Here is a 19,552-nt window from a genome sequence, read left to right on the forward strand (position 1 = left end):
GGAAGAAGGGTCTTAACACATGTATTGGAAAAGAAATGGGGTGCTTTAAAAAGTAATTTAAAAAAAGATAATAAATTGATATTAACACATTAATTCGTCTTGATTTGATGTACTTTACTCAGATGACATACATTATTTTTAGAACTGAACCAATTAGTTAATCGATTGGTTGATCATCAGAAAATGAATCGCCAACTAATATGACAATCGATTAATCATTTAAGTTGTTTTCAATCAATTAAAATGTCAAGAAATATCTGTTCCAGTTTCTTAAATGTGGACGTGCTGGTTATCTTTGTCTTCTGATATTAAGACACGTTGTTTTGACCGTTCAGACAAAACAAGACGTTTAATATGTCAACTTTGGACATTTTTCATGAGCCAAGCGATTCATAGAGAAAATAATCGGCAGATTTATTGATAACAAAAATAACTGTTAGTTGCAGCCTTAGATTATTTTAATTATCGATCAATATTCCCAATTATTTTCTTGGTTAATCGATTAAACATTTGGTCCATAGAAATTTCAGGAAATAGTGTCTGTGTGGGGGTGGAGAAGTGCATGTTGACATATTAAAATGTCTTATTTTTGACTAACGGGTCAAAACTGGATAATCATGTTGCAATCATAGAAAAATAAACTAATAATCACAATTAGTCAAATTTAAGTAACTAATTATCATTTCGTTTGTGTTGACTAATCGAATAATCATTTCAGCTCAAGGTTACCATTATAGATTCTCACTACTTACTTTTCCCTAAACACAATTTATCTGTATTTATGCAATGCTGACTCGCATCTATGGTGTGTGTGTGTGTGTATCCTGAGCTGCTTTTCGTCCTGTGTGTGTGACTCTGACATCATTGTTGTAGGCCGACTGGGAGGATCTGTGCGCACCTCCCTTTAAGGTGCGTCTGTCATCTGTGCTGTTAATGGAAAGTCATTCCGGCTGTTTTCTGCGGTGCAGGAGATCTGTTCCAGCTGGCCCGAGGAAGGCGGGGGAAACACCGTAGGACCATTTTGCGTCGGCCGAAAAAACTCCAGGAAGGAAGGGGCGAGGACAGGCTCCGCCGAGGGAGACGGAAATGAGAGGGGGGTGTCTAAAGAGGAAACCCTATCCCTTTAAGAGCAAGTGGGACATAGCGGTGCGAGAAAAGGAGAGGAGGGGGAGAAGAAAGAGGAATTAAAAAAGAAAAGGAAGAAAGAGACAGGGAGGGAGGAGGGAGTGCGGGCGATAAAAAAAGAAAGATGACATCCTCGCAGCTGAACGGCCGAGGTGGAGCGATAGGCTGCGGCCCGGCGAGAGCGCCGCTCGCCGGGGTCAGGGCTTGAATCCAACAACGAGGCTTCGACAAACACCCGATTGGCCTATTGGGGGAAATCGGAAAAATAGATTCATAAATTAAAAACAAAGCATGACCTGCTGTGCTGCCAGATACGTGTGTTGTAACCCATATTTGTTCTCTTGCGTAAAAATTCATCTATTTCACGTAGAGTGGTTTATGTTGATTGCTTAACATGTAATAGTCTGAAATCCGAATTTTTTGGGGGGGGTGCTTTTTTTTGGAAGCAGTTTTGTTGTGTGATATTGCGTTTCAGTGAGTTTTAGTGTTTGATGAATTAAAGTTAGAAGCCAAAGTGAAAGAGAAAACAGGCCGTTATTGGACCTGGCCTGCTCCACCACTGCCTGTGTGCTGCAGCCTGCGTTAGTCAACAGCTGCGTGCATTTTAATTGACAGCATTAGGCTACCTCAATGAGAAAAACATATTTTTGCAGACGACTTTATTCACGTTTTTCACGCGAATCCAGAAGCCCGTCGTTTCCGCTGCAGCACAGGCGACTGTTTGCGCCTCGATCACCGGTGGGCCGATCAAAGCCATGCAAAGGCTGCTCTCCTCGATCACAATCAGGAGCTGACTTTATAATCTCCCTCGCTGTGGCGCAAAATGGACGCTGCTTGGAGCAATTTTCTCTTCCAGGTAGGCTTGTTGAGCAGGCATGACTGGCCTCTTTTTCATTTTCTCACACGGGCCACTCAGTGTGTGTGTTTGTGTGTGCGTGTGCCCAGCAGTCCTACAGCCCTCTCATCTTGTATTACAACGTAGCACTGTCAAGATAATGCTCTGACTTGTGTTTACCTTTGGTGATGGCCTTTCTACTTGCTTCTCCAGAATGCTCCCACCCAAAACCAAGTGGAGGGGAGCCTCCAATCAGAGCTCATGCCCGTGCACACGAGCTCTCCCCAAACCCCACCCACAGAGCACATAGCACAGCCTCCTTCCACTGTGGACACCGCTGCTCTTAGTGAGGATCCCCTGCCTGGTGAGGCACACATCGCTGCACTCTGCACCTGTAGAGCTGTTCAGTTCAAATTACATAACAGTTAACTTTTTTTGGTGATTTGTAGGCAAAAAGACAGGACACATGGAATAACGATTTGGTTTATTATAAGCATACATAATAGTGGATATCAATCACTACTGAATACTTAATGTAGAAATGTAAATAGTACCAAAATATTTCACTTTGAAAACTGTCTGATTTTACCTGTTCTGAATTTCCCTTTTAGACATTTTCAGTAGTGCCCAATATTCAAAATCTTCATTTTTGCTTGAATTCTATAAAATCAATTTGGATCTAAGAATTTAGGTTGACTCAAAATGATCCTGTTGCTCAAATTGTTTCTCACTAGTTATTTGTTTGATAAAGGTTGTATGATAACATTTAGTGAGCCCTAATAACGATGCTGTAATCACTTTTACTTCGCCACACATTTAAAAATAAAATTTTTGAAATAAATTGAAGACACAAGATGACATTTAAGGAACTTTCAACTAAACTGAGGCTGCTCCTTGTGATTAGAGCTGAAACAATCAGTAATATGATTTTAATTTTTTTTATTAATTAACATTAACTGTTGATTGATTGATTAAGAAATTGTGTTGCAGCCCTTCATATGTTTATTTTTGATTATTCTAGTCATTAACCAGTTAGCTACTTAATCTATAAAATGTAAAAAAAAGTTGTGGAAAGTGCCCATCACAACGTCCCACAGTCCTAGACATCTTCAAATTGCTTGGTTTGTCCAACCAACAGTCTAAAACCCAAAAGATAATCAGTTAGTGGTGAAAGCGGCATTTTTTTGAAAAGCTGAATCCAATGGATGTTTTGCATTTTTGCTTGGTAAATAACAGTTGATCGATCAACCAATCAGTTGTTTTGCTGATTGTTTCAGCAGAACCGCTTAGATAGATTTTCACCTGCAAACTACCAAAACAGGGTTGACTGGGAAGTACATGTCTGACAGAGGTTCACTTCACTTTCCTTATTGTTGCGTAGCTCAGTCAACGTTTACTGACTCATAATCAGTCATTAACAGTCATATTACTGTTGACCTAATCTGCCTGAAATGTTGTTATAAATGCGTATTTGAAAATACTAAATCAGCTTCTTTGAAATTAAAATTTTCTCTCTTTCCATGTTTTCTCCCACCTGCCTGTGGTCCAGTGAAGCCAGTGTCTCGGCCGGCCCGCATGCCCCACATCTGTGCCATCTGCAACAAGCAGTTCAAGAACAACTACAACCTGCGGCGGCACCAGTCGGTCCACACTGGGGTACGCATGAAGGACAGGGCCAGAGAGCAGGCGGAGGGGGCAAAGGAGGCCGGTCAGGTGGCGGTGGTGGCGGTGGCGGCCCCGTCGGCGATGGCGGTGGGGGCCGGAGGGAGGGTGGAGAGGCCCACTGTTCCCCTCTCCCTGCTACACCTCTCCGCACCTACCCCTCTCGCCCCTCCCGGCGTGCTGGCGGGGGTCCAGCAGCCTCACCTGGGTAGTCAGGATGGTGAAGGGGTTGCCATGCCAAACGTAATGGCTAGTGTTAACCCCCATGTTCCGCCTCCTGCTGCTGTCGTCATGGCCACAGGGGCGACAGTACAGGTGGGTCAGGGCCTTGTGGAGATGGCTGTCGTCAACCCCAAACCTTCAAGCATGTTGTTTCTTAAGCTCCCTGGCCAACGGGACGGTTAAGCCACTTTCTTTTGCTGTTTGGGACTTGCAGGCAGTTACTGTGTCTCACATGCTTCGAATTAGACTGAAACTCTCCTGTGTGTTAAATTTGACAAAATGTCAATCAATTCAGGGACCAGTAAAAAAGTTTGGCACTGGTCCACCGTTTGAGAAACACCGTGCTAGAAGCCCCCCACGCTCCCCTGCATGTTCTCTGTAACACAAACAGTGTGAAAGCAGATAAAGACTTAAAATTCAGTGAGAAGTTAATCTAACCCGCCAATCAACTGTCAGAAATGTTTTGCACAAGTGATGACATACAACTTTGGTACAAATCAAGCAAAAATATATGTATGCATTGCATGGTTTCAAAAATAGATATAAAAATGTTAAAATAGTGACTGAATATATTTTTTGAGTATATAACTCTGCACAGAAAATGCGTACCGTATAAACTCTGTAGTGTGTTTATGTGCTTGTCTGTTTCGCCTCAGCGGCCCACAAATCCCAACCCGAATCCGGTGAGGAAGAACCACGCCTGCGAGACCTGTGGAAAAGCTTTCCGGGACGTTTACCATCTTAACCGCCACCGCCTGTCTCACTCAGATGAGAAGCCGTTCTCCTGCCCCATCTGCCAGCAGCGCTTCAAGAGGAAGGACCGCATGAGCCACCATGTGCGCTCCCACCAGGGTGGTGTGGAAAAACCCTACGTCTGCCCCCACTGTGGCAAGGCTTTCTCCAGGTGACACAACAGTTTAAGTCTAATAACATCTCTCTCAGGATGGAGTTAGTTGAATAGTAAAACACAGAGTCAGCTAGCCTAATGAAAAATTCACCTACCAGCACCTCTAAAGCTCACTTATTATCATATTCTATCTCATATATTTAATCTGTACAAAAATGAAATTGTAAAAATTCCAATTTGCCTTTTAACACATTTATTATGTACATGACTATTTCTAGACTGGGACCAGAAGCTAAACAAACTAACCCTAGCTCTGTATCCATGATTAAAGACCACATAGGGTCCTTTAATTTGAGTGTGAACACACAAAGCTGTAACAGTCCTAATATGCTGACTCTCTTTTTGTTCCCAAGGCCCGACCATCTCAACAGTCACGTCAGACAGGTGCACTCCTCAGAGCGACCCTTCAAATGCCCGGTATGTCATGTTTGCCCTCACCGAGCAGCTGTACACAGCATCTCTTTTGAATCCATCGATGTCAACAACGAGCAATGTTTACATGCAGAGTGTTCCAGATGAGTTAAGGTTGAGGTCTTTTAAATTTCTGCGTGTTTATCTGTTGTCAACTGCCTCATACAGATATCATGACATGAGTAAATGAACACTGAGAGTATTGGGAACTGATCTGGATCAAGTACATGCCTTTTTGAATCACAGAATACACAGCAGGGATCTTGTTGTAATTGCACTGTAATTGTTGTGTTTACATGCAGCAGCACAAAGCCTGATATTATTGGAATAGCTTTTTGTGCACACATTTTCAAGGTTTTCAAATGGTGAAAGGTAACCGTTAAAAGAGCACAACATGTGCAAAGGATTTTACTTTTATACATTTGTCTCAAATCACATATCGATTCTGTCTTTTTTCAGACCTGCGAGTCCAGCTTTGCCACAAAGGATCGTTTGCGTGCGCATATGATTCGCCATGAGGAGAAAGTCCCCTGCCACATCTGTGGAAAGCTCCTGTCTGCTGCTTACATCACAGATCACATGAGGGTGCACAACCAGTCACAGCACCACGCCTGCCATCTCTGCAACCGCAGTAAGCACAGATGCTTTGATTCATTTACATTAAAGCGGATATCATCAATATTTTAACATTAGTAATTGTTAGCGTGACTACATGTAATGTGAATAGAGCTTCTCATAGGCTACATTCAAACTACTATGTTTCTGTTTTAAAACGCAGCACTCTTGCTAAGTTAACACCTGCCATCCACACTAAAATGGCAAATCTGAACACCTACGGAGAAGCCTGAAAAACGCTGCAGACCCTGTTTTCATTTTAAAACTCTGTTAGTGCGGACACGCGAAAACGGAGGACTTTGAAAACGATGATGTGGACAATCACATTTGGCTTCCTGGTTCAGTCTTATAAGTCATGGCATATCCTTGATTCATCAGGCTCCTGTCTCTCTCTGTCTTTCCTAGCAGCCTTTTTATCGTTAAATCCTCTGCAACTTTGGAGTAGCAACCTGCTTCCAGTGGCAGCTGTTCTTATTGAAAAAGTTCTGATAAACCCACTGCCCGCTAACTGTCCAGCATCAAACAGACACACACAGTTAGCGACCAGATGGTGAACATAGAGGAGCATTTAGCAGCTAAAGAGTCAGGTATTTCCCTCAGGAGTTGGTCAAGACCATAACAGAGCTAAAAGGAGAGTGAATATTTGACTGTAACATTTATAATTATCAACTCCAAATGAATGCTAATGTTGCTCCATTTCTGCTGGATGTTGAAATAGGCAACTGTCTGCTAATAAGCCATAACAACTTCAAAAAATAATTTGCGGGTTTACATGCGAGTTATTTTGGCTTAGTGCTGAATGAACTTTGCTCTAACATCTATACTTCTCGTAATATGTAATTTTCACTCTTTCCTACCGTCTCTTCATCAGGCTTCACCACACTGACATACCTTCGTGTCCATGCCCAGAAGCACCATGGCCAGGAGTGGAAGGACAGTCCGGGGGGCTTTGGCGGTTCAGGCTCTGGTGGCATACTCGTCTGCCACTTGTGCGGTGTCCACTGCAAGACACCCACCCAGCTCCAGGGCCACATGGGCACCCATGGCAACAGCCAGGGTGCTCCGAGCCCCATCACCTCCAGTGTGGGTGCCAGCAGCTCTGTCTCCCTTAGTAACATGGTGACAGCACCTACTGTGTATGTCACTGGTAACACGGTGGTGGACCTGCTTGTCACAGACTGCTCTAGCATTGCAGCACCACAGTCCCACAGTTAGCAGTAGAGCGCACAGCAATAATAACCTCAGTCCCTTAACAGAGGGCAAGGTTAGAGAAGGTTAAAGTTAAGCGTAGATGCTGATCCAGTTTCAGTTTTGTAATGTCCCCACTTATAGGTAAGGTTGGGATTAAGGGTGGAGAGAGATTAACACCAGTCAGCGTTCAAGGGCTGCGTCAGAGAAAAGTAGAAAAAGCTGTATTAGATCAGTGAAGTCATGGAAAGAGGGACATTTGTGGCTGCAGCAGGTTCATTAACACTAACGACAAACATGGATGTGTTGTCCAAATATTCCTGAATGCTCTCGCACATTTAAGACTCCAATGAAACTGTGGTATTGTGAGCATCTACTGTATTACTCTTCCCTCTCTGCCCTCTCTCTCTCTCTATCCCTCAACCCTGGCATTGGCTGCTCTCTGCAAGTGCACCAAGTACTGTATATCTCACACCAGCTCTGATCTTACCTCCATTTTGCAGCTCACTTACTAAGAATCCAAATGGCTTGCGTTAAGAAGTCGAAGGGAGAGAAAAAACGTAACGAAGAAACACATTAGATGGGGAAGTTGTGTGTTTGGGTGTGCATAAGTCAGGGCTCCTGTAGCACGTAAGGTTGTTTGTTCACAAATCTAAAATTTGATTTTGCAAAGCCGAATATGCCAGTTTATTAGGTCTCTAGAGGGCTGTTTATAGATGAGGACAGAAGGCCATACGTGTTGTGGTCCGTATGGATTTGTGGGATGTACTTTTTCATTTGTTTCCTAAAGGTACAGAGATAAGAGTAGAGTTGTGTTCAGGAGTGTCAAGCACCTTAAATTGTTATTGTTTGATTCAGTGAGGATCAAAAATGGGTTTGAGATTTCTTGGATGTTCTTGCTCTGAGTCTTCCTCTTTGAGTCTGGCCATTTAAAAAAAGAAAAAAAGAAGAACAAGAAACATTAACTGCTAATCAACACTTCAGCTTCTGACATGGCAATTCTTGCACCCAGAAACTACCTTTTTTAGCATGAAAATAAGCTAGCTCAGCCATGCTTATTGTTAGGGAGCTGTCAGGACAAAAGAGAATTTTTGCAGTTCCATGAAGTTAGTTGGCTGTAAACAATAATATTTATAAAAGTGTTGATTTTATTCAGAGGATTTTAACATTGTTGGCCATTCATTTGATTGTAACTGTCATTGCCATAGTCCTTATGTTTTCTCTATGTACCAGTCCAATGAGTGAAACTTATGCATTAGATTTAGTCATTTAACTCTGTATAGCACATAATGTTCTGAACGCAAGTCATTATCGTTCTACATTAATCATGTGAAGAATGGTCACTTGTCCGTTGGATATGTTTGGTTGCTTTGAGTTATATTGTGAGTGATGTGGTGTCGAGGAAGGGCTTACAAAGTCATAAGTCATGCAAAATAAGTACAATGGGAGTTTGACAACACCACGCGGTATGCTGTAAACAAATCCTGGTTTTGTACTGGAGTGCTTTTTCAGTTTTGTGTTCATATGTTACCTTGAATTGTAGAGTTGTTTGTTTCTTCCTTTTCTTTTTTTCTTTGGAGATGTGTTCCTTCGTGTTGAGAAAAGTAGTGGTTTATTAAAAAGTTAATTTTAGGGTTTTTTTCTCCATTACACTAAGAAAAAAATAATACCTCTACTCTAGGATTCTGTACAGCTCTTGTGATACATCTTAATGCCTTATCGTACTCAACTGCATTTTAATTCTTTTATGATGAAATATTTCAAATCTTAGTCATGGATTCATTAAGAATATTAATGGGATGTATTTATATTTATATTTTTATATTTCTCAACAGTATGCATGTCTAAAAGGTTGTTAGAGCAAAAAAAATCGATGATGCTTACTACAGTCATAAATATTATGTTATTTTGTAGATGATGTAGAGATCATGTTATTATTTTGTAATTTGGACAATTTAAAGTAAAAAGAGTAAACAGGCATTTTTTTGTGTGCTGATCTGTTCACCATTTACACCACAGCTTTTTCATTGCCACATCCACAAAGTATGATTTAATGCAGGATGTATCATGAATTGCTGTTGCTCACCATTAAGAAAGGATCAAGTCACTTTGAGTGTAGTTGCCACCAAAGTATCCAGTTACATAGAAAAGGGCATTCCAGACCTCTCTGAAAGCGGAGCAGTACATATTCTGATACAAATATTAAGCTGTTTTCATCAAACTGGTAGTCAGACGCAAACATGTACAAGTTGCTGTGTGACACAAATCTATCCTTAAAGGGATAGTGATGGTAATCTAATACAGTTTTTGTTAAATTCAGAAAATATTTCCTCACAGTTCACTAGCTCTCTGTTTTGTGGGTGCTCTGAAAACAAATCTGGTTTTCCTACACAGCCCTGGCTCTTTAAATGGAAAATAAAGGAAGTGGTGTGGACCTTGCCACACAACATTGTTCCAGCCAATCGGCAACAGGAGCAGTGAGAGAGAGAGTTCTACACACTGGCAAATTCAAAAATGCTGGACTCCAGGCACCATGAAGGACAGATGGACGAAAAACAGCCAGAGGAAAAGGTCTGAAGAGTATAAACAGAGAAGAAAGTTATGACCAGGCAAGGGTGAAGCTGTTTCAACACTGGAGAAACCTAAGAGATTTGAAATTTAGGGGACAGAGCTTTTGATGGAGCACTGAAAAGAGGGGTGTATTTGTTTGGCAGTTATATTATCAACAATGCTTATGCAGAATCACTCTGACTCATGTCTCGTCGATAACTGGCCAAATATGGAGAACATGACTTCACATCAACATCGTTTGAACACAGCTGCAACAGACGTTACTAGAAAGTTTCCAATCTTAAAGACTCAATAGTATCCAGAAGGTTTTGTCAGCAACCTCTCCTAATGAAAGAAGAGGCTTATTTCTCCATCCTGTACACTGTCAACACTAAAAGGTAAAAGTATTCACTAGTTTCAATGCCTGACAAAGATAGCTTGATCGAAATCTAGTTATTCAGTACATTTTGTGTTGACAGGGTGCAGAATCTGTCTTTTGTTACTTTGAGTCATTATTCCTACACACCCCAGTATGACTTGTTTCTAGATGCATCACCTTAATGGTGTTTTAAAATCACAAAGAGGAAGTAATTTTCTCCATTTACAGTAGCTAAAACAGAAACATACAACACGTTTCTCTTACTGTTTCTTCACTTGACAAAGTCATTGCTTTTACTTGCTCTTACTGTACATTTTCAGAATCACCATGTAGGAAAGCTGAACACAAGTTCAGACTTGTTCAACAGAGTGTTGAAAGTAAATCTGGGAAAAATATGAAAAACACTAATTTAAGATAAAGTACTACTTTTAAGTAAAACAAGTACACATAAATATTAATTCTAACACTTGTACACAAAATAACTCACAGGACACACTTAACATTAAACAATGTTAACATCTGCTCTCTTTCGTGGAGACAAATCTTTTCAGTTATAGTATAACTTTTCATGTACTTGTCTTTTATGACAAATGCAACAAATTTAAGTGTTTAATTCAATGTTACACTCAGGAAAAGACTGCTCCTATTCCAACTTCAGAGCTGTATGTCTCCTGACTAAAACTGTGACACTGTACTTAATTTGTCTGACTGGATTCTGGTTTGACTTCTATATGCTGCTTAAAGCTGCAGATTTTTGAATGATTCATTAAAGTTACACATTTCAGAGGATCTCTAAAGTCTTCATCAGCATTGATGGCATGAACAGACCAAAGCTGGAGAATGTTTTTTAGAGTGCCATATATCCTGTATCTTTTCAGTCTTACTATCATATTATTTACTTGAAAGGTTATATCTATACAAAAAATATAGTATGTGTTTGTGTGTGCATTAAGTTCTTACTACTCCCCTGCGCAAGCTTTTTGTAAACTCTTAGGTATGGACACAGCAGCATAGCAGACCAAAAGGAGATATTCTGCTGACCAATGTTACATTTTAAGTTACAAAACAATTAAATATTGAAAAAATATGAAAAAAGCTTTGTTGTCACTGTAGAGCCTGAAAATTGTTGCATTGATTGGCATGTAATATGCAAGCCTCATACCGAGCATCTGTGACTATGTGCAGCTAAGGATCGACACTTGATAAGTTTATTTGTAAATGCAGATCTATTCAAAGGTGAAATTACTAATCTGTCAAAGATGAACACTAATTTAAGTCTTTACAGGCACAAATGACAATAAATGTGTAGTCATCAATCTGTCTGTCTTCAATACAACCGATTTAAAACGATTATCTGAATAAAATACATAAACCCCGAGTCCTTTTGTTTGCATGCAAACTGTATTTTTTTAAGTGGACAGATTGGATATTGCATACTATGAATGCAGCTGGGATAGGTGGCCTCCTTATGAGGAATCCATTCAACGTTTCCCTGCATAGAAAACAACAAAACCCAGCTTACAAAACGCAGTCAATGTGGTGACTGGTGCAAATTTCTCGTCATATCATGAGCTGCTGCCTGGACCTGTAGGAACTAGCTGGCGCAGCAGTTCACAGCGTTGAGTCAACGTTACATCTACGAGGCAGCGGCATCTCCGGTCTGCTGCTGCGAGCGAGACAGACGAGATGACATAGCGACTGGACCAGCTAACGTTACCGTGACACCTGGATCAGATCGTGTCATTGTTTTTTGTCGTCTGCTTGCCGTGTAGTAATTAGCTATTTGCTGGCTAGCTCACAGGCTAATTACCACCAATGCTTTCAGTGAGGTTTCCTCATATAGATGTGATCTAACTTGCTGCAAGCTAGCGTTAGCTCGCTGCTGCTACCCTTCAGACATTGAAGCGGCCACATAAACATGCGGATCATCGAGGCGGAGACCCCCGGGACTCTATCGTTAAACGCTTTCTGCAGGACACGAGTGTCGACTAGCCGCTGACTGGACTCTGCAGACTCTGTGTGTAAATGCTGCTTAAGATTGTATTATTGTAAACATGTGTAAACTCCAGCATGTTAGCCAGTTAAGTTAGCTGTGGTTAGCGGTTACACTGTCGGCTAGCTTAATTGCTATTGCTAACTGCTACAAACAAATAGCAAGCTAACAGAACAGTTTATCGTTAGCATAGCGTTGCCATAAATAAATGAAAAAAACATGGACAGTGGCACATTGAATTATTAGCTGGCGTTTATTGTGTGTCTTTATCTTGCTAACTACCGTTATTTGAATTTGTTCAAAACGAGACGGTTGCTAGCTATAATATAAGCCAGCGGTGACTAACTGCCACAGCTACATAACGGGAGATGCTAACGTTAGGTAACGCGCCCAGCATCATTGTTAGCATGCGATTCAACAGCACGGGCTGTTGGTCGTGCTTAACGTTGCTAGGGCGAAAGATGAAATTTGGTGTTAGCAACGTACATAGTCTCTGTTCATTAAATACATATTTGCATGCACGTTGACCCATTTTTTCTTGGTAACAAGTTGACAACAAAACAGTTGGGCTCGTCAAAATGTTCGTTAACGTTACCTGCCGATATATATATATATATATATATATATATATATATACACACTTAACTAGATTTTGTTTTTAATGCAAGGCGTTCTGTAGAGCTAAAGCAGTGTTAGTTCAGCGTCAAGTAAATCTGACATGTGTGTTCTCGGACCTAACAATATACAAATAAGACAAAGTTTCTTAAACTTAGGTTAACTGTAAACATTTTGGCAGGTCAGCGTAAATATCAGAATACTATAGCTAGCTTACATGGGAACCTACAGACTGTCTCCATTCGCCTACCTGCCTTGTTTCCAAGCAGGTAACACAAGCTAACGCGGTATTGCCAGGAACCATGTGCACCAGCAGCCCATACCTATGTCGATATTTTCGACGTTCAAGATTTTAAATTAGCGCAATGCGTATTTTGCTAATGGACTTCAACTTTTTAATGAGTCAGCTAGTCTGGTGTTGGCAAACAGCTAAAACGCATGGAAATTCACATGGACTAAATGGGACAGTGAATAGCGCTTACAATGGTATCAGCTGTGGATAGGGCAGCATGCGCACAAAATGGCCTTCTGTTTTCCATATTATGTTTAGACTGTCTTTGGTACCCCCTCCTCCACCTCACTTCATCTTTATGGCAAAAGTAGAATAATGTATTGACGCATATGTTGGACTTTGATAGTGGGTTTTGTTTGTTATCTCAATAAGTGCAGCCAAATGTATACACATGGGAGTTGCCACTACTGAGATCAGTATGAACTGTTTATTCACTGATCTGTGTTGTGTTTTTCAGAGAGGAGAAAGAGAGCAACGGATCTCAAGGACCAGATTGCCCACTGAACTTTTTGCCTCTCAGACAGATTGCCAGGGACCATGCTGACTATTCTAGCTGCTGGGTCTATGTTCTTTCCAGGCCTTTTCCTGCTGTCTAAACAATGCCTGAAGTCAATCCCAGCACTGAGGTGGAGCGAAGGAGATGCAGTCATAGTATCTGCCAGGTAAGACCTTGTAAAAACTTTTATAGACTGTAGTCTTGCATGTGAGCATCTTATGGATACAGACATGTCATCTGGACACTTGGCGCTGACACTTCTTATACTTGTATGCTTCCAAATATTCCTTTCCTTAAGTGCTGATTTTATTGCAGTACCATCAAAGTTGGTTCAAATTTCATTCAATGTACAGTTTTTGTATGACTCTCAAGTGTGGCAGGTGGCTGCAGTTACGCAATTTTTACCAGGCGCTTTCAGCTGTATAAAAGCGTTAGGGTACTACTTTCTTACCATGTGTTAACTACACAGCTTAAAACCTTTCTTTCTTTGGCTAATGTGAAATGCATAATTTGTTGTTTACATCTTTAATTCTCTACTCCCAGGTTGGTGTCATCAGTTCAGGCAGTCATGGCTTCTTCAGCTGGCTACATCATTGCTTCTTCCTGCGAGGACATCATCGAGGACCAGTAAGTCATCTTAATATATTCCATTCCATTCCATATGTCCATTTGGCCCGCCTGTCCTGTCTTTTAATGTATGTAACAAGTCAGCTGTCAGGACTTTTAATTTCCAAGGTTGTAATATGCACCATGTATAGGCGCTTTGGGATTTTGGACTTCTTATCATACATCAGCTACAGATATAAACCAAAAATGTAACTTGATATTGATGTCTTGGCACGTAAATGTCAGGTGCTGTGTAAGAGGGTATAAGCAGTGTTGAGGACAGCTATACCTGAAGTAATTATTTTATTTTATCACTTTTTAGATGGTTGGAAATTCAAGTGAGATGGGATGAGATTTTCCTGTAATGCAGTGTAACCTTTTATTTTTTTTTTTTTTTGAGGGTGGTAACTATACTGTTTTTTGTGTCAAATTTTGTTTCATTTACCAACTTAACAGGCAGACATTGAATTAGAACAGTTGTGTTCTTGCTGGTAACAAAGCTCTGTTTGTGTGTGATGGCAATTTGAGTTTTCATATAAACAGCTCAGGCAAACACTTGTCTTTCTGTGAATTTTATTCAAGTCTTCTGCAGAAGGACTCCCAGCAACGCACATACGCCGTATACATGTATGCTCGAATGAGTGAGGAGAGCTGAGTGAGCCTGTTATTTATCCAGCATTAGGGTCACGTTGTCCCTGAAGTCTGGCTAACACAGAGAACAGAGAGATTTCGACTGTTATGTTGAGTCTCCCCGAGTCCAGGGTCATATGCAATATGTTTAAAATTCCCATTACAAGTGAAACATTGCTCCTGCAGTGACATCTATTCTTTCCTTCCTGTTTTAAAACTTGTCCTCTCTTCCTCTCTACACAGGCATTGGCTGACCAGCTCCTACATCATGTTTGCTGTTCCCTACTTTGTGTATGACATCTACGCGATGTTCATGTGTTACTGGTACAAGCTACGGGTCAAAGGACACGAGGAGGCCTCGGCTGCACCTCAGCACATGAGATCAGCACTGACCAGCTACTTGCGTCGAGAGTTCCTCATGGTGCTGCACCATGTTGTCATGGTCACCGTCTGCTTCCCCGTCTCTGTGGTAACTGTTACAAATTGCTCTTTCTGTTTTGGCTGAGATTTGAGTGAGGCGAGCGGAAAACATAGCACTAAATGATTTATGTGCAAGTACTCACTCTGAAGTAGTTTTTATAATGTTGAAAGGACAATGTGGTTTTGGGGAAATTGGACCAGATTTTTTCTGTCTTTATCCAGAGTGAGACAAAACAAATGCCTTAAGTGTGCAGTCTGAAGGTGAGGAGTGGTGCAATTAACCTGGCTCTAAAGCACCTCAAAAGCTGGGAAGTGAACACTTATAGTGAGAGTATAGAGTATATGTTAGCCTAATAGTTGCTGTTTGTTGTTATTAGTTTGTTAATTCAAACAAAGTCTTAAAGTCTTCCATATTTTGAATTAAAATGAATCCAAATTGCCCATGTTTGGAGACATTTAACAATATATTTCACTCTTTTTGAGAGAGGTTGTTACTTGATCTCATAGACATAAGTCATAGCTAAGTTATGCAAAGGTCACTGTTCACCATGTGATCAGACATTAAAAAGCCATCCACAAGTTTGTCAGACTCTGGGGAAGAGGGACTATTAAGTTTTTAAAATGTTTTACATGTTTGCTCCAGCCAGGTAATTATTTTCAGAGGCGTATTTATTGCAAATCTACCAAAAGTCCACATGGAACAAAGCAATAATTGCATTCTAGAGAAATAATCAACCTCTTTTTCTCTCTCTAGTTTTGGCGAGAAGGAAAGGGAGATTATTTCCAGGGTATAATGTTCATGGCTGAGCTCAGCACTCCATCTGTCTGCTTAGGAAAAATACTCATCCAGGTAAGTGTCTTGGTTCCGCCTCAAAGACGATTTGAGTGCGCTGTTGCATGTGCACATGTCACACTAAAGTTCTTCTGCACTCTCACTTCTCTCCCTACCCTTTCATTCAATGGAGAATATATTTCCGATCATTCCCAGCATGCCGCTTGTTCATACCCTCCGGCTCCTGTTGACTGTGTCTTACACGAGCAGCACTGTCAGAAACGTCATTAATTGGTAACACAGCTTGCTTGAATACACATTGTAGGAGAAGCATCCCCCCTGTATTTGTTTTAGGTTTGTGTGGATGTGTGTACAATGTGTCTGAGTAAAGGTTGTCCCCTGCTTTCTGCTTTGTCCCCCATCTGAGGCTCCCACAGCTGTTCTGAATATAGCACCTAGTATTTAGACTGGATATACAGAAGATACAATATCAGCTTGTCCTTCTACCCTCTATCACTCAACACCCGCCCCTTGTGTCCCTGACAACAGTGCATGTGGCCGTATGATAAACAGCAGGCTAAAAGCTTGTGGCCTCTCTTATACCTGTAGAATAAAGAAACAATGAATAGCAAAAAAAAGGATAGTGTTTGTTGATCGGGATGTCATGTGCTTCTAGGATAAGAGATGTGAATGGGCAAGAGGAAAACCTTTTTAGGTTAGAGCGTGTAAGCTCAAGATAAGAGTTTAGTCATCTGCTGTAAACAAATGAGAATGTAAAAAACAAACAAAAAACCCCACAATCTGTCCCGCCTCCTAGAAATCAGAGAGCATCCAACCAGCTGCATGGCACTCTGTGCTCTCTGTCGCCATTTGATCGGTCCATGCAGATATTAACAAATATAACAATGTTAGCATCAACAATGTGGCAAGTAATATTAACACTGTCAGCTTTTACCAAACTGTACTGCTTGCTTTTCTTCCCCCCCCCCCCCCCCCCCCCCTCTCTCGACCTCTCCCTCTGTTTTTTTTCCCCCTGCTCTCAGTACAAACAGCAACACACTCTCCTGCACAAAGTGAATGGGGCTCTTATGCTGATCACTTTTTTCATCTGTCGAGTCCTCCTCTTCCCTTACCTCTACTACGCCTATGGAAGGTATGTCTGTCTTTCCATCTCTGTTTTCTCATTTTTCTGCTGTCTCGCTTATCCTGGGTCAGTAACTTGCACTGCCACGTGGTCTCTTATCAAATGGGGAATGGAAATAACACTCGGAACATGTGTTTACAATCCTTTTATGTTTCTCCCCCATTTGGATCCAGGTACGCGTCCATTCCTTTCCACATGGTTCCCCTTTCAGTGCCCTGGCACTGTAACCTCGGTGCTGCTCTGCTCATGGCCCCCCAGCTCTATTGGTTTTCCCTAATTTGTCGGGGCGCCCTGCGACTATTCATGGGCTCCTCCCGCTCTCAGAGACCACGTGCGAGCACAGCCGCAGCCAAGGAGAGGCAGACGGATGGCATCGCACTGCCCCAGCCTTCCAATGGCTACAGCGCACGCTCCACAGAGCCCGAGCTGGCCACTCACTGAGAAGAGTGGAGCGGGGGTGGGAAGCGAAGGAAGGCGAATGTACCAATGAGTATGTAAAGGAAAGAAAGCAATGAGGGAAAAGCAAGACTTGTAACAAGTATTAATAGGAAGAAAGCTACAGAGGATGGCCTCAAATAGTGCTGAAGTGTTTGTGGCCAACAATCAAACTCTTAAGCGCTGAATGATTTGGTTGTTGGCCTTTGAGTACTTCAGCTTCTCAGTTTGAAGGATAACAAATGGAGTGTTAGTGCACTCAGTATTTAAAGATGTCATCAGGCTACTGTGACAGATAGGAACATGCACTGACCTGAGAGGAATTTGCCTGGATGTATAGTATGCATAGGTGGCTACTTCCCTCATGTAGATCAAATTCAGTCCTCTCTGCCTCACGGTATAGGAAGAGCAGGAAAATAGGAATGTATTATATTGTATGTTAGTACATTTGCTGTAGATGGAAGGCCTAATTCAGTTTAGTAATGGAGAGAAGAGACCTTCAAAAACAAAAAAAAAAAAACTCCCGTCTAAGCAGTATTTTGACTTGTTAGTGTTTATTATCTGTATCCTCTATGTAGTCACTGTCACTCTAACAAAATGTAATCAACCTGCAGACTGACTCACCTTTTAGAAGGGAGATAATCTCATAAGACTGTATTCTGCTGCCTTATCCCTTTTCCCCCATTCTTTCCAGTTTGTTTTCCATTTTTATTTTATCTTTAACCCTCAGAAGAGGAGAAGGAAAAGGCTTCCTCAGCAAGATAAAAGTGACGGGTGTACATAGCACATGTAAAATTGTCCTCATTTCCATGTCAGTATTAGGTCATTGTTGATTTTTATTTTTTTTCTCATTTCCTCATCTGATGTTTAGACATTTTTAAACAATGACTTCTTCAGCATTACATCAAAACATTTCACGGTTTTACAGCTTTGTGTACACGAACTACCCCCAATCGTTATGGCAGTGCTTCTCGTTTTAGTGTAGATGTCATTCCATTTACTGGTATCACAAAGTGTTTTATTTTTATTTTTTGCATACAGGCAAGTGATGCACAGTAGCAGTCACTTTAAAATGAATATGTGGTTGTGTTTTTTTGTTTGTTTTTTTTTTTGTTTTTTTTTTGTTTGGTGCTGATGTAAACCTCGAAATATCCATTTGATTGGCTGAAATATTTCACTAAGGGAGCCAAAAGATTTCAGTATTCATAGCTTTGTTGTTGGGGGACTTCTGGTTTTGCAGTTTGAAGGGAAACAAAAGTGAAAAATAATCTTGGAGGGAAGCATTTCCTTGTGGTTGACTTGCAGCACATTTGTCCATTGCAACTTACCTTGATGCTCATGTATTTTTTTTTAACAATGAAGTCTATGAATTGTTTTAAGATGTTTTAAATTGTATGATTTGCTTCAAACATTATGTTGTTTATTGGAGCCACTTGTTCCGTGAACCTTTATGAACAAACTGGTTAGTTTTATCATTTTATGTCAGTTTAAAGCAGCTTCACTGTCCTGGAAATTAAATCTAGAAAGAAAAAAAAATCAGAAACCATAACGACAGGGCAGCGTGTGCCAAAACATCTGGACAACTGTGGGCATGTTGAACACAGAAAATCCATTCCCCTGCTCCATGAACTCATAGGGTATTACTTCTTGACAATGCTAAAACATTTCAACTGATGTACTGTATATTCCACAAAATGCTCGTTATTTATTTGTAAGTATTTATTTATTTATTTATTTGTGGTTTTGAATGCATATTTATGCATACATATACTATATGCTTCTGAGCCTTATGTGAAGGCTGTATTGTTACTCAAACTTAGCTAAAATATACTTATCTGTCCTGAGCCTGCCTTGAGTCTTTTTTTGCTATGTTTTGTCAAAGTAGAAAATTATAATTAATCAAATTCTATTTTCAAGTTTAAATTTTGACATCACTTCTCCGTCCTAAGGAAAAGTGAGCCACAAGAGGGTGCCAGTATCCATGGATTTATGTAATGACTGAAAAGGTTCAAACTGTCTAATTTTAAGCACTGGGAAATGGACTGATCTCTGCCTAGATAATCTTGCAAGAATACAAAAAGGCTTTTAATTTGCTGTTTTATGAAGGAAATTCCACACATGAAATAAATTTTAGAAATGGACTCTGATCAGCAGGGACAAAATTCACCCATAAAATACAACCATAACTTGTTTCCTTCATAAAGTTTCAAACATATGCCGCTGTCATCATATGCCGTTATAACCGACGCTTACCG

General features: G+C 40.8%; 2 protein-coding genes and 1 long non-coding RNA gene across 4 annotated transcripts; 2 read left to right on the plus strand and 1 right to left on the minus strand.

Annotated features, from left to right (window-relative positions):
- Positions 1–93: 93 nt before the first annotated feature.
- Positions 94–1,930, minus strand: LOC119916247. Its single transcript, XR_005447080.1, has 2 exons — positions 1,793–1,930; positions 94–1,369 (listed from the first exon to the last, which is right to left on the minus strand). It is a non-coding gene; the product is annotated as an uncharacterized LOC119916247 (long non-coding RNA).
- Positions 1,354–8,945, plus strand: maz (MYC associated zinc finger protein). The gene is made up of 7 exons (XM_038736190.1): positions 1,354–1,981; positions 2,174–2,324; positions 3,510–3,937; positions 4,501–4,748; positions 5,105–5,168; positions 5,622–5,793; positions 6,649–8,945. The coding sequence occupies exons 1-7, from the start codon at positions 1,949–1,951 to the stop codon at positions 6,990–6,992; spliced, it is 1,440 nt and encodes a 479-aa protein (XP_038592118.1). The 5' UTR covers positions 1,354–1,948; the 3' UTR covers positions 6,993–8,945.
- Positions 8,946–11,366: 2,421 nt separating this feature from the next.
- tlcd3bb (TLC domain containing 3Bb) lies at positions 11,367–19,141 on the plus strand. 2 transcript variants are annotated; one of them, XM_038735348.1, is made up of 7 exons: positions 11,367–11,915; positions 13,252–13,456; positions 13,834–13,917; positions 14,770–14,995; positions 15,701–15,796; positions 16,762–16,871; positions 17,036–19,141. In XM_038735348.1, exons 2-7 carry the CDS (start codon positions 13,332–13,334, stop codon positions 17,301–17,303), a joined length of 909 nt encoding a protein of 302 aa, XP_038591276.1. In that variant the 5' UTR covers positions 11,367–11,915; positions 13,252–13,331; the 3' UTR covers positions 17,304–19,141. The 2 variants fall into 2 exon arrangements, with proteins under 2 accessions (XP_038591276.1, XP_038591275.1); XM_038735347.1 differs by having other exon boundaries at positions 11,369–11,911.
- The last annotated feature ends 411 nt before the right edge of the window (positions 19,142–19,552 follow it).

The sequence above is a fragment of the Micropterus salmoides genome, unplaced genomic scaffold (genome assembly GCF_014851395.1).
Source record: "Micropterus salmoides isolate LMB-PRFRI ecotype aquatic unplaced genomic scaffold, ASM1485139v1 Ms_hic_scaffold_21, whole genome shotgun sequence".
Lineage (NCBI taxonomy): Eukaryota > Metazoa > Chordata > Actinopteri > Centrarchiformes > Centrarchidae > Micropterus > Micropterus salmoides.